The sequence below is a fragment of the Pelecanus crispus genome, chromosome 22, assembly GCF_030463565.1.
Source record: "Pelecanus crispus isolate bPelCri1 chromosome 22, bPelCri1.pri, whole genome shotgun sequence".
Taxonomy (NCBI): Eukaryota; Metazoa; Chordata; class Aves; order Pelecaniformes; family Pelecanidae; genus Pelecanus; species Pelecanus crispus.
Window position 1 is genome coordinate 4,124,448 of NC_134664.1, and position 13,580 is coordinate 4,138,027.

Genomic DNA, 13,580 nt, shown 5'->3' on the forward strand with positions numbered 1-13,580 from the left:
CCGTTTCCCTTCCCCTCCTTCTCTTCCCTCCTCTTCTTTCTCTTGCCCTCCTGATGATTCTCCCCCAGCCCCTTGCCCTTCTCTTCCCTCTTCTTAGCCCCTTCCTCCTCCCCCTCCCTCTTCTCCTCGCCTGCCCTTTCCCCTTCCCCTTCTCACCCCCAGCGCAGGCCAACACACACGCTGCTCCTCGCTTCTCTGCCGCAGACACAACCGCACACCAGTTACAGCCTGGTTATTGGCGGCAGGAGCCTTTGGAGGGCATCTGCTCCTGCTGCCGCCTCAGGCGAGGTCACCCAGGGCCGGCTGCCCGGCACCATCTCCACGCGCCTTTTGCACCTCTCCAAGGACGGAGACGCCACAACCTCCCGCGCCAACCTGGGCCAGTGCTCAGTCACCCTCACGGTCAAAAAAGCCTTTTGGGAAGGCGAGGTGGAGCTTGCGGGGCTTCAAGCTGCTGCCCATTGCCTCTTCTCCTGGCACTGGGCAACTCTGAAAAGAGCCCGGCTCCATCGGCTTGACGCCTTCCCTTCAGGCATGTGTGCACGTCGAGGAGACTCCCCTGAGCCTCCTCGATGCCAGCAGGGACAGTGCCATCTCTCTCAGGCTCTCCCCAGAGGAGACACGCTCTCTGCCCCTTCATCATTTTTGTGCTTTAGCCCCACATGGCAACTGAACGCCACAGAGCGGCTCGCTCGCTCGCTCGCTCGCTCGCTCGCTCCACCCCGGTGGGGGAAGTGAGAAAACGCGTGGCTTGAGATAAAGACGCTTTAAGAGGTCAGGCAAAAGCTGCGCACGCAAGCAAAGCAAAGGAAGGAATTCGCCCGCTGCTTCCCATCGGCAGGCGGCTGTTCAGCCATCTCCAGGAAGGCAGGGCCCCATCACGCCTAACGCTTACTTGGGAAGACCAGCGCCATCGCTCCCAACGTCCCCCCCTTCCTTCTTCTTCCCCCAGCTTCCTATTGCTGAGCACGACGTCACACGGTAGGGAAGACGCCTTTGCGCTATGCCTCGCCAATGCTGAGCGCAGGGCAAGGATCCCCTCCCTCCGCCTGCCGGCCACGCTCCTCCGCACGCAGCCCCAGGACACCGCTGGCCACCTTTGCCCCCTTTGCACGTTGCCCGCTCACGCGCACCTTGGTGGCCCCCCAGCACCCCAAGGGCCTTTCCTGACGAGCTGCTCTCCAGCCATCGCCGGCCATTTCCCAGGCACGGGGTTTAACGCTGGCTCCTGCCCAGCCTCCTCTGTGCAGGTGCCCGCGGACGCTGCCGTGCTTCTGTGGAGCTGAGGGACCTGGCGGAGCTGGTGCCGCTCCCGGGCTGAGGAGGCCAGGCGAAGGAGCACTGCCAGCGCCTGTCCTCCTCTCTGCCCTTTCCCCAGCTCTGCTGTAAGCCCCACCTTTTTCAAAGGCTCTCCCTGCCCTGCCCGCTGCCTGCATCCTCCCCGCTCCCAACACCGCCCAGCCTCGCCTCGCCTCGCCTCGCCTCGCCTCGCCTGGGCATCTCAGGACCACCCTTTGCCCTCCCACAGCTGCCCGGCACACGCCCCCAGGGTCTCCCCAGCTTGGCACAAGGAGGGAGGGAGGAGGGAGGCACCAGGTGCATGCAGGAACTCTTTATTGCGCCCAGAGGGGAAAGAGAGACTGTCAGAGAGACGGTGAGCAAGACCCAGAGAGGCTGCTTGCCACATCTTGCGGGAGGCAGGGGGATCTTCTCCAGAGCGCGGCTTCTCGCTCGGGATGCGCCCTTGGTGCGGCGTTAGAGAGGCCGAGGATGTGGCCCTGCAGCCCCGGCAGGGCCTTCCAGGTCCACCTCCTGCCCTGTGCAAGAGCTGGGAAGAGAGGGGAGGAGCGCAGAGGGCAGGAGCAGAGGGCAGGCAAGGGCCGAGGGTGTGCGGCACTGCCAGCTGCCCAGGCGTTGGCTGGGGCTGGGGATGCTGAGCACTCCTCGGTGCCTGGTGCCCGCCAGCTCAGCCCTGCGTGGGCGGTGGTGCTGGCGCTTGGGCCGGGGGCAGCGCCTGGGGCTGGGCTGGCTCTAGCAGGGCCCACAGGTGTCCCAAGCTTCCTGCTGTAGCGGGGCACGGCGCAGGGGCTGCAGGCGGGAGAGGCGTAGGGTCTGCCAAAGGTGCAGAGGCCCCCCGAGCCCAGCGTGGCCCCGGCGCCGTAGAGGCCCCCCAGCCCCAGGGAGCCCCCAAAGGCGGGTGCTCCGGAGGAGCCCACCACGGCTTGCTGGGGGAAGGAGCTGAGGATGGGGCCGGGGAAGGTGACGACGACGGGGGGCGGCTGGATGAAGGCCGTCGAGTCGGGGCACTGGCGGGCGCACAGCTCGTTGCAGCTCTCAGCGATGGGCTGGGGGACGGCGACGCTGCTGGGTTTCGGTGGGCACAGGTCGTAGCAAGACATCTTGGCGGGGGATCGGATGGGGCTCTGCAAGAGGGCAGGCGTTGCAAGAGAGCAGCAGAGGGGTGCGCCCGAGGCGCAGGGGCCGGGGCCGGAGCAGGGGGCCAGGAGGAGAAGCGCTCGCAGAACTTACCCTGTTCCCAGAGGAGAAGGCGGCCGGAGCAGTGGATGGGAGAGCCTGGCAGAGGCAGAGCTTTATACCTGCCCCGCCATTGCTCAGCACCACCTGGGCCAATCTGCAGAGGCGGCACTCCCTGCTGCTGCTGCCGCCGCCGCCGCCGCCGCCGCCGCCGCCGATGACAACAGGGCTGTCCGGCTCCTGCCCCTCCCTGAGTCAGCATCCCCTCGCCACACCAGCACATGCCGCTTCCCAGGCTTTCCTCCCCTTTCTGCTTCGTGGGCTAAAGGAGAGCAGGCATCTCCCCCAGCAACGGGGCTGCAGCGACGCCTGCGAGGGCCTGGCGGGGCCGGGGCAGGGCTGGCAGCGGCCCGTGCCGCGTGCGCCCAGCTGGGGAGCCGTGCTGCTTGCACCATGCGCCTGGGCGAAGAGCACGCGTGGTTTTTCTCCCCCACACTTGCAGAGGTCGATGGCCAGCGCTTTGCAGCAGATGGAGGCTGGCTCCGCTGGGCTGGCGAGTGATGCATCGTGCTGAGCAGGCAGTGCCCGAGAGGAGTGCCTTTGATTTGGCATTTTGTAACCTCGTGCCTCTGTAGATAATAGCCGCTCGGCGTACGTCCCGTGGTCGCTGGCGTGCGGGAGGCCTTTGCAAGGCCAGCGCCAGGCCCCCTGGTCTTCCGTGTGGCTCTGCAAAGGCGGCGCGAGGCTGCCCCGAGACCAAGCCCTTGGGCAAGAGCTGTGGCACGCAGGGCGCTTGCAGTCAGCCCTTGTCACGCTGCGTGCCCTCTTACGCACCGAGATAATGAAAAGAGAGCGGGGCTAATTTGGCCCATTAGGTGGCAGCTGGCAAGCGCCCGAGCGGGGTAATTGCCGGGGCTGATAGAGCGGGTTGGGGCTGCTGAGGAAGCGGCGTCAGCAAAACAGCCCCGTGCCACGCAGGGAGGAGGCAGGGGCTCGGCCGCCACGGGCCACGTGCCCCCGCTGCGGCCAGCTCCTCCCCGCACTCGCCGGCCCGGCATAAAAGCGCTGCCCTGGGCCAGCGCTGGCATCCACCGCTCCTGCCTCGCTCTGCTCAGCAAAAGGGTAGGTGGGTGCCTGTGGGTCTCTGCCTGCTGGGGCGGGGGCCGGCGCGGCCAGGAGAGCTCTGAGGGCAGCGGGCGTGCTGGCGGCGGCAGCCGCGCATGGCCAGGGCGGGCTGAGCTGCGGCGGGAGCAGGAAGGAGCCCCGTGGCTGGGACCCGCGGAGCCGGGCCCGGCACGGCACAGGCTCTCCGGGAGGGCCTGCGTGCCCTCCGTGTGCGGAGAGCAGGGCGCTGACGCGGGCTGGCTGGGCAAAGGGCAACGAGGGGCGGGCAGCGCGGGCAAGGCGGTGGCTCTGGCCCCTCCATCTCCAGGGCAGCCCTGAGAACAGGGCACTGCTCGGCCGGGGGCATCTCCTCCTCGCTCATGACGCCTCTCCTCGGGGCCGTGTCTTTCAGGCTCAGCTCTCTCGCACCAAGATGTCTTGCTACGACCTGTGCCCACCGAAACCCAGCAGCGTCGCCGTCCCCCAGCCCATCGCTGAGAGCTGCAACGAGCTGTGCGCCCGCCAGTGCCCCGACTCGACGGCCTTCATCCAGCCGCCCCCCGTCGTCGTCACCTTCCCCGGCCCCATCCTCAGCTCCTTCCCCCAGCAAGCCGTGGTGGGCTCCTCCGGAGCACCCGCCTTTGGGGGCTCCCTGGGGCTGGGGGGCCTCTACGGCGCCGGGGCCACGCTGGGCTCGGGGGGCCTCTGCACCTTTGGCAGACCCTACGCCTCTCCCGCCTGCAGCCCCTGCGCCGTGCCCCGCTACAGCAGGAAGCTGTGGGACACCTGTGGGCCCTGCTAGAGCCAGCCCCGGAGCCCCCACAGTCCCTGGGCCACCTCTGCCTCACGCCTCCTCTCCTTTCTGCCCTCCCTTCCCTCTCTCCGGGCCGCCTCTCCTCCTCGCTCCCGCCCGTGCCCACATGCGCAACTCCACCGTCAGCCCACGGGGCGCTTGCTTCTCTCTGCAACCACCACCGCCTGGGAGAAGCCTGAAGGAACACCTCTCCTGACGCCCACAGGGACAACCCGCGCCTGCCTCTGCCTCATGTGCCTTTCCCGCGCCGCAATAAAACAAGCCTGCACCCAAGGCCTCCCTCTCTGCCTTTCCTTTCAAAGCCCAGCAGCCGGGGCTGCAGGGTTCCCTCGCCCGGCGCGTGCCCGACGCCAGCCGGGCCAGGGAAGTCTCTCAGCCCCCGCAGAGCCAGGCTGAGCTGCCTCTGGCGACACCCCACAGCCCTGGCAGCTCTGCCCACGCACGGTCCCGCCGCCCAGCTCCAAGGGGCCTGCCTGAACGCAGCCGGCTCCCCTGCCTGCAGGACACGCAGCCCTGGGGCGGCGGCAGACCTCCAGGCTCCTTGCTCGGGAGCGCGGCCGCCACGGGGGCTCCGAGCCACCCAGGGGCCATGCCTGCCGCGCCTCCAGCCCCTCTCTGTCTCCTTGCCTCGCCTGCAGGCCCTGGGGGAGAAAGCACAGGGGACGCTGCCCCTTTCTCTCCCCTAGCCGTTTCCCTTCCCCTCCTTCTCTTCCCTCCTCTTCTTTCTCTTGCCCTCCTGATGATTCTCCCCCAGCCCCTTGCCCTTCTCTTCCCTCTTCTTAGCCCCTTCCTCCTCCCCCTCCCTCTTCTCCCTCGCCTGCCCTTTCCCCTTCCCCTTCTCACCCCCAGCGCAGGCCAACACACACGCTGCTCCTCGCTTCTCTGCCGCAGACACAACCGCACACCAGTTACAGCCTGGTTATTGGCGGCAGGAGCCTTTGGAGGGCATCTGCTCCTGCTGCCGCCTCAGGCGAGGTCACCCAGGGCCGGCTGCCCGGCACCATCTCCACGCGCCTTTTGCACCTCTCCAAGGACGGAGACGCCACAACCTCCCGCGCCAACCTGGGCCAGTGCTCAGTCACCCTCACGGTCAAAAAAGCCTTTTGGGAAGGCGAGGTGGAGCTTGCGGGGCTTCAAGCTGCTGCCCATTGCCTCTTCTCCTGGCACTGGGCAACTCTGAAAAGAGCCCGGCTCCATCGGCTTGACGCCTTCCCTTCAGGCATGTGTGCACGTCGAGGAGACTCCCCTGAGCCTCCTCGATGCCAGCAGGGACAGTGCCATCTCTCTCAGGCTCTCCCCAGAGGAGACACGCTCTCTGCCCCTTCATCATTTTTGTGCTTTAGCCCCACATGGCAACTGAACGCCACAGAGCGGCTCGCTCGCTCGCTCGCTCGCTCGCTCGCTCCACCCCGGTGGGGGAAGTGAGAAAACGCGTGGCTTGAGATAAAGACGCTTTAAGAGGTCAGGCAAAAGCTGCGCACGCAAGCAAAGCAAAGGAAGGAATTCGCCCGCTGCTTCCCATCGGCAGGCGGCTGTTCAGCCATCTCCAGGAAGGCAGGGCCCCATCACGCCTAACGCTTACTTGGGAAGACCAGCGCCATCGCTCCCAACGTCCCCCCCTTCCTTCTTCTTCCCCCAGCTTCCTATTGCTGAGCACGACGTCACACGGTAGGGAAGACGCCTTTGCGCTATGCCTCGCCAATGCTGAGCGCAGGGCAAGGATCCCCTCCCTCCGCCTGCCGGCCACGCTCCTCCGCACGCAGCCCCAGGACACCGCTGGCCACCTTTGCCCCCTTTGCACGTTGCCCGCTCACGCGCACCTTGGTGCCCCCCAGCACCCCAAGGGCCTTTCCTGACGAGCTGCTCTCCAGCCATCGCCGGCCATTTCCCAGGCACGGGGTTTAACGCTGGCTCCTGCCCAGCCTCCTCTGTGCAGGTGCCCGCGGACGCTGCCGTGCTTCTGTGGAGCTGAGGGACCTGGCGGAGCTGGTGCCGCTCCCGGGCTGAGGAGGCCAGGCGAAGGAGCACTGCCAGCGCCTGTCCTCCTCTCTGCCCTTTCCCCAGCTCTGCTGTAAGCCCCACCTTTTTCAAAGGCTCTCCCTGCCCTGCCCGCTGCCTGCATCCTCCCCGCTCCCAACACCGCCCAGCCTCGCCTCGCCTCGCCTCGCCTCGCCTCGCCTGGGCATCTCAGGACCACCCTTTGCCCTCCCACAGCTGCCCGGCACACGCCCCCAGGGTCTCCCCAGCTTGGCACAAGGAGGGAGGGAGGGAGGGAGGCACCAGGTGCATGCAGGAACTCTTTATTGCGCCCAGAGGGGAAAGAGAGACTGTCAGAGAGACGGTGAGCAAGACCCAGAGAGGCTGCTTGCCACATCTTGCGGGAGGCAGGGGGATCTTCTCCAGAGCGCGGCTTCTCGCTCGGGATGCGCCCTTGGTGCGGCGTTAGAGAGGCCGAGGATGTGGCCCTGCAGCCCCGGCAGGGCCTTCCAGGTCCACCTCCTGCCCTGTGCAAGAGCTGGGAAGAGAGGGGAGGAGCGCAGAGGGCAGGAGCAGAGGGCAGGCAAGGGCCGAGGGTGTGCGGCACTGCCAGCTGCCCAGGCGTTGGCTGGGGCTGGGGATGCTGAGCACTCCTCGGTGCCTGGTGCCCGCCAGCTCAGCCCTGCGTGGGCGGTGGTGCTGGCGCTTGGGCCGGGGGCAGCGCCTGGGGCTGGGCTGGCTCTAGCAGGGCCCACAGGTGTCCCACAGCTTCCTGCTGTAGCGGGGCACGGCGCAGGGGCTGCAGGCGGGAGAGGCGTAGGGTCTGCCAAAGGTGCAGAGGCCCCCCGAGCCCAGCGTGGCCCCGGCGCCGTAGAGGCCCCCCAGCCCCAGGGAGCCCCCAAAGGCGGGTGCTCCGGAGGAGCCCACCACGGCTTGCTGGGGGAAGGAGCTGAGGATGGGGCCGGGGAAGGTGACGACGACGGGGGGCGGCTGGATGAAGGCCGTCGAGTCGGGGCACTGGCGGGCGCACAGCTCGTTGCAGCTCTCAGCGATGGGCTGGGGGACGGCGACGCTGCTGGGTTTCGGTGGGCACAGGTCGTAGCAAGACATCTTGGCGGGGGATCGGATGGGGCTCTGCAAGAGGGCAGGCGTTGCAAGAGAGCAGCAGAGGGGTGCGCCCGAGGCGCAGGGGCCGGGGCCGGAGCAGGGGGCCAGGAGGAGAAGCGCTCGCAGACTTACCCTGTTCCCAGAGGAGAAGGCGGCCGGAGCAGTGGATGGGAGAGCCTGGCAGAGGCAGAGCTTTTATACCTGCCCCGCCATTGCTCAGCACCACCTGGGCCAATCTGCAGAGGCGGCACTCCCTGCTGCTGCTGCCGCCGCCGCCGCCGCCGCCGCCGCCGATGACAACAGGGCTGTCCGGCTCCTGCCCCTCCCTGAGTCAGCATCCCCTCGCCACACCAGCACATGCCGCTTCCCAGGCTTTCCTCCCCTTTCTGCTTCGTGGGCTAAAGGAGAGCAGGCATCTCCCCCAGCAACGGGGCTGCAGCGACGCCTGCGAGGGCCTGGCGGGGCCGGGGCAGGGCTGGCAGCGGCCCGTGCCGCGTGCGCCCAGCTGGGGAGCCGTGCTGCTTGCACCATGCGCCTGGGCGAAGAGCACGCGTGGTTTTTCTCCCCCACACTTGCAGAGGTCGATGGCCAGCGCTTGCAGCAGATGGAGGCTGGCTCCGCTGGGCTGGCGAGTGATGCATCGTGCTGAGCAGGCAGTGCCCGAGAGGAGTGCCTTTGATTTGGCATTTTGTAACCTCGTGCCTCTGTAGATAATAGCCGCTCGGCGTACGTCCCGTGGTCGCTGGCGTGCGGGAGGCCTTTGCAAGGCCAGCGCCAGGCCCCCTGGTCTTCCGTGTGGCTCTGCAAAGGCGGCGCGAGGCTGCCCCGAGACCAAGCCCTTGGGCAAGAGCTGTGGCACGCAGGGCGCTTGCAGTCAGCCCTTGTCACGCTGCGTGCCCTCTTACGCACCGAGATAATGAAAAGAGAGCGGGGCTAATTTGGCCCATTAGGTGGCAGCTGGCAAGCGCCCGAGCGGGGTAATTGCCGGGGCTGATAGAGCGGGTTGGGGCTGCTGAGGAAGCGGCGTCAGCAAAACAGCCCCGTGCCACGCAGGGAGGAGGCAGGGGCTCGGCCGCCACGGGCCACGTGCCCCCGCTGCGGCCAGCTCCTCCCCGCACTCGCCGGCCCGGCATAAAAGCGCTGCCCTGGGCCAGCGCTGGCATCCACCGCTCCTGCCTCGCTCTGCTCAGCAAAAGGGTAGGTGGGTGCCTGTGGGTCTCTGCCTGCTGGGGCGGGGGCCGGCGCGGCCAGGAGAGCTCTGAGGGCAGCGGGCGTGCTGGCGGCGGCAGCCGCGCATGGCCAGGGCGGGCTGAGCTGCGGCGGGAGCAGGAAGGAGCCCCGTGGCTGGGACCCGCGGAGCCGGGCCCGGCACGGCACAGGCTCTCCGGGAGGGCCTGCGTGCCCTCCGTGTGCGGAGAGCAGGGCGCTGACGCGGGCTGGCTGGGCAAAGGGCAACGAGGGGCGGGCAGCGCGGGCAAGGCGGTGGCTCTGGCCCCTCCATCTCCAGGGCAGCCCTGAGAACAGGGCACTGCTCGGCCGGGGGCATCTCCTCCTCGCTCATGACGCCTCTCCTCGGGGCCGTGTCTTTCAGGCTCAGCTCTCTCGCACCAAGATGTCTTGCTACGACCTGTGCCCACCGAAACCCAGCAGCGTCGCCGTCCCCCAGCCCATCGCTGAGAGCTGCAACGAGCTGTGCGCCCGCCAGTGCCCCGACTCGACGGCCTTCATCCAGCCGCCCCCCGTCGTCGTCACCTTCCCCGGCCCCATCCTCAGCTCCTTCCCCCAGCAAGCCGTGGTGGGCTCCTCCGGAGCACCCGCCTTTGGGGGCTCCCTGGGGCTGGGGGGCCTCTACGGCGCCGGGGCCACGCTGGGCTCGGGGGGCCTCTGCACCTTTGGCAGACCCTACGCCTCTCCCGCCTGCAGCCCCTGCGCCGTGCCCCGCTACAGCAGGAAGCTGTGGGACACCTGTGGGCCCTGCTAGAGCCAGCCCCGGAGCCCCCACAGTCCCTGGGCCACCTCTGCCTCACGCCTCCTCTCCTTTCTGCCCTCCCTTCCCTCTCTCCGGGCCGCCTCTCCTCCTCGCTCCCGCCCGTGCCCACATGCGCAACTCCACCGTCAGCCCACGGGGCGCTTGCTTCTCTCTGCAACCACCACCGCCTGGGAGAAGCCTGAAGGAACACCTCTCCTGACGCCCACAGGGACAACCCGCGCCTGCCTCTGCCTCATGTGCCTTTCCCGCGCCGCAATAAAACAAGCCTGCACCCAAGGCCTCCCTCTCTGCCTTTCCTTTCAAAGCCCAGCAGCCGGGGCTGCAGGGTTCCCTCGCCCGGCGCGTGCCCGACGCCAGCCGGGCCAGGGAAGTCTCTCAGCCCCCGCAGAGCCAGGCTGAGCTGCCTCTGGCGACACCCCACAGCCCTGGCAGCTCTGCCCACGCACGGTCCCGCCGCCCAGCTCCAAGGGGCCTGCCTGAACGCAGCCGGCTCCCCTGCCTGCAGGACACGCAGCCCTGGGGCGGCGGCAGACCTCCAGGCTCCTTGCTCGGGAGCGCGGCCGCCACGGGGGCTCCGAGCCACCCAGGGGCCATGCCTGCCGCGCCTCCAGCCCCTCTCTGTCTCCTTGCCTCGCCTGCAGGCCCTGGGGGAGAAAGCACAGGGGACGCTGCCCCTTTCTCTCCCCTAGCCGTTTCCCTTCCCCTCCTTCTCTTCCCTCCTCTTCTTTCTCTTGCCCTCCTGATGATTCTCCCCCAGCCCCTTGCCCTTCTCTTCCCTCTTCTTAGCCCCTTCCTCCTCCCCCTCCCTCTTCTCCCTCGCCTGCCCTTTCCCCTTCCCCTTCTCACCCCCAGCGCAGGCCAACACACACGCTGCTCCTCGCTTCTCTGCCGCAGACACAACCGCACACCAGTTACAGCCTGGTTATTGGCGGCAGGAGCCTTTGGAGGGCATCTGCTCCTGCTGCCGCCTCAGGCGAGGTCACCCAGGGCCGGCTGCCCGGCACCATCTCCACGCGCCTTTTGCACCTCTCCAAGGACGGAGACGCCACAACCTCCCGCGCCAACCTGGGCCAGTGCTCAGTCACCCTCACGGTCAAAAAAGCCTTTTGGGAAGGCGAGGTGGAGCCTGCGGGGCTTCAAGCTGCTGCCCATTGCCTCTTCTCCTGGCACTGGGCAACTCTGAAAAGAGCCCGGCTCCATCGGCTTGACGCCTTCCCTTCAGGCATGTGTGCACGTCGAGGAGACTCCCCTGAGCCTCCTCGATGCCAGCAGGGACAGTGCCATCTCTCTCAGGCTCTCCCCAGAGGAGACACGCTCTCTGCCCCTTCATCATTTTTGTGCTTTAGCCCCACATGGCAACTGAACGCCACAGAGCGGCTCGCTCGCTCGCTCGCTCGCTCGCTCGCTCCACCCCGGTGGGGGAAGTGAGAAAACGCGTGGCTTGAGATAAAGACGCTTTAAGAGGTCAGGCAAAAGCTGCGCACGCAAGCAAAGCAAAGGAAGGAATTCGCCCGCTGCTTCCCATCGGCAGGCGGCTGTTCAGCCATCTCCAGGAAGGCAGGGCCCCATCACGCCTAACGCTTACTTGGGAAGACCAGCGCCATCGCTCCCAACGTCCCCCCCTTCCTTCTTCTTCCCCCAGCTTCCTATTGCTGAGCACGACGTCACACGGTAGGGAAGACGCCTTTGCGCTATGCCTCGCCAATGCTGAGCGCAGGGCAAGGATCCCCTCCCTCCGCCTGCCGGCCACGCTCCTCCGCACGCAGCCCCAGGACACCGCTGGCCACCTTTGCCCCCTTTGCACGTTGCCCGCTCACGCGCACCTTGGTGCCCCCCAGCACCCCAAGGGCCTTTCCTGACGAGCTGCTCTCCAGCCATCGCCGGCCATTTCCCAGGCACGGGGTTTAACGCTGGCTCCTGCCCAGCCTCCTCTGTGCAGGTGCCCGCGGACGCTGCCGTGCTTCTGTGGAGCTGAGGGACCTGGCGGAGCTGGTGCCGCTCCCGGGCTGAGGAGGCCAGGCGAAGGAGCACTGCCAGCGCCTGTCCTCCTCTCTGCCCTTTCCCCAGCTCTGCTGTAAGCCCCACCTTTTTCAAAGGCTCTCCCTGCCCTGCCCGCTGCCTGCATCCTCCCCGCTCCCAACACCGCCCAGCCTCGCCTCGCCTCGCCTCGCCTCGCCTCGCCTGGGCATCTCAGGACCACCCTTTGCCCTCCCACAGCTGCCCGGCACACGCCCCCAGGGTCTCCCCAGCTTGGCACAAGGAGGGAGGGAGGGAGGGAGGCACCAGGTGCATGCAGGAACTCTTTATTGCGCCCAGAGGGGAAAGAGAGACTGTCAGAGAGACGGTGAGCAAGACCCAGAGAGGCTGCTTGCCACATCTTGCGGGAGGCAGGGGGATCTTCTCCAGAGCGCGGCTTCTCGCTCGGGATGCGCCCTTGGTGCGGCGTTAGAGAGGCCGAGGATGTGGCCCTGCAGCCCCGGCAGGGCCTTCCAGGTCCACCTCCTGCCCTGTGCAAGAGCTGGGAAGAGAGGGGAGGAGCGCAGAGGGCAGGAGCAGAGGGCAGGCAAGGGCCGAGGGTGTGCGGCACTGCCAGCTGCCCAGGCGTTGGCTGGGGCTGGGGATGCTGAGCACTCCTCGGTGCCTGGTGCCCGCCAGCTCAGCCCTGCGTGGGCGGTGGTGCTGGCGCTTGGGCCGGGGGCAGCGCCTGGGGCTGGGCTGGCTCTAGCAGGGCCCACAGGTGTCCCACAGCTTCCTGCTGTAGCGGGGCACGGCGCAGGGGCTGCAGGCGGGAGAGGCGTAGGGTCTGCCAAAGGTGCAGAGGCCCCCCGAGCCCAGCGTGGCCCCGGCGCCGTAGAGGCCCCCCAGCCCCAGGGAGCCCCCAAAGGCGGGTGCTCCGGAGGAGCCCACCACGGCTTGCTGGGGGAAGGAGCTGAGGATGGGGCCGGGGAAGGTGACGACGACGGGGGGCGGCTGGATGAAGGCCGTCGAGTCGGGGCACTGGCGGGCGCACAGCTCGTTGCAGCTCTCAGCGATGGGCTGGGGGACGGCGACGCTGCTGGGTTTCGGTGGGCACAGGTCGTAGCAAGACATCTTGGCGGGGGATCGGATGGGGCTCTGCAAGAGGGCAGGCGTTGCAAGAGAGCAGCAGAGGGGTGCGCCCGAGGCGCAGGGGCCGGGGCCGGAGCAGGGGGCCAGGAGGAGAAGCGCTCGCAGACTTACCCTGTTCCCAGAGGAGAAGGCGGCCGGAGCAGTGGATGGGAGAGCCTGGCAGAGGCAGAGCTTTTATACCTGCCCCGCCATTGCTCAGCACCACCTGGGCCAATCTGCAGAGGCGGCACTCCCTGCTGCTGCTGCCGCCGCCGCCGCCGCCGCCGCCGCCGATGACAACAGGGCTGTCCGGCTCCTGCCCCTCCCTGAGTCAGCATCCCCTCGCCACACCAGCACATGCCGCTTCCCAGGCTTTCCTCCCCTTTCTGCTTCGTGGGCTAAAGGAGAGCAGGCATCTCCCCCAGCAACGGGGCTGCAGCGACGCCTGCGAGGGCCTGGCGGGGCCGGGGCAGGGCTGGCAGCGGCCCGTGCCGCGTGCGCCCAGCTGGGGAGCCGTGCTGCTTGCACCATGCGCCTGGGCGAAGAGCACGCGTGGTTTTTCTCCCCCACACTTGCAGAGGTCGATGGCCAGCGCTTGCAGCAGATGGAGGCTGGCTCCGCTGGGCTGGCGAGTGATGCATCGTGCTGAGCAGGCAGTGCCCGAGAGGAGTGCCTTTGATTTGGCATTTTGTAACCTCGTGCCTCTGTAGATAATAGCCGCTCGGCGTACGTCCCGTGGTCGCTGGCGTGCGGGAGGCCTTTGCAAGGCCAGCGCCAGGCCCCCTGGTCTTCCGTGTGGCTCTGCAAAGGCGGCGCGAGGCTGCCCCGAGACCAAGCCCTTGGGCAAGAGCTGTGGCACGCAGGGCGCTTGCAGTCAGCCCTTGTCACGCTGCGTGCCCTCTTACGCACCGAGATAATGAAAAGAGAGCGGGGCTAATTTGGCCCATTAGGTGGCAGCTGGCAAGCGCCCGAGCGGGGTAATTGCCGGGGCTGATAGAGCGGGTTGGGGCTGCTGAGGAAGCGGCG

The 13,580-nt window shown here is 67.8% G+C and overlaps 4 protein-coding genes and 1 pseudogene across 4 annotated transcripts; 2 read left to right on the forward strand and 3 right to left on the reverse strand.

The window, feature by feature from the left end:
- Positions 1-2,031: 2,031 nt before the first annotated feature.
- LOC142595702 (feather keratin 3-like) lies at positions 2,032-2,399 on the reverse strand (annotated as a pseudogene).
- Positions 2,400-3,536: 1,137 nt separating this feature from the next.
- On the forward strand, positions 3,537-4,381 carry LOC142595685 (feather keratin 3-like). The gene is made up of 2 exons (XM_075724455.1): positions 3,537-3,611; positions 3,998-4,381. The coding sequence occupies exon 2, from the start codon at positions 4,013-4,015 to the stop codon at positions 4,379-4,381; it is 369 nt and encodes a 122-aa protein (XP_075580570.1). The 5' UTR covers positions 3,537-3,611; positions 3,998-4,012.
- A 2,730-nt stretch (positions 4,382-7,111) lies between these two features.
- On the reverse strand, positions 7,112-7,480 carry LOC142595688 (feather keratin 3-like). Its single transcript, XM_075724465.1, has one exon. It carries the CDS (start codon positions 7,478-7,480, stop codon positions 7,112-7,114), a length of 369 nt encoding a protein of 122 aa, XP_075580580.1.
- A 1,133-nt stretch (positions 7,481-8,613) lies between these two features.
- LOC142595691 (feather keratin 3-like) lies at positions 8,614-9,458 on the forward strand. The gene is made up of 2 exons (XM_075724470.1): positions 8,614-8,688; positions 9,075-9,458. Exon 2 carries the CDS (start codon positions 9,090-9,092, stop codon positions 9,456-9,458), a length of 369 nt encoding a protein of 122 aa, XP_075580585.1. The 5' UTR covers positions 8,614-8,688; positions 9,075-9,089.
- A 2,730-nt stretch (positions 9,459-12,188) lies between these two features.
- LOC142595690 (feather keratin 3-like) lies at positions 12,189-12,557 on the reverse strand. The gene has a single exon (XM_075724469.1). It carries the CDS (start codon positions 12,555-12,557, stop codon positions 12,189-12,191), a length of 369 nt encoding a protein of 122 aa, XP_075580584.1.
- Positions 12,558-13,580: the final 1,023 nt, after the last annotated feature.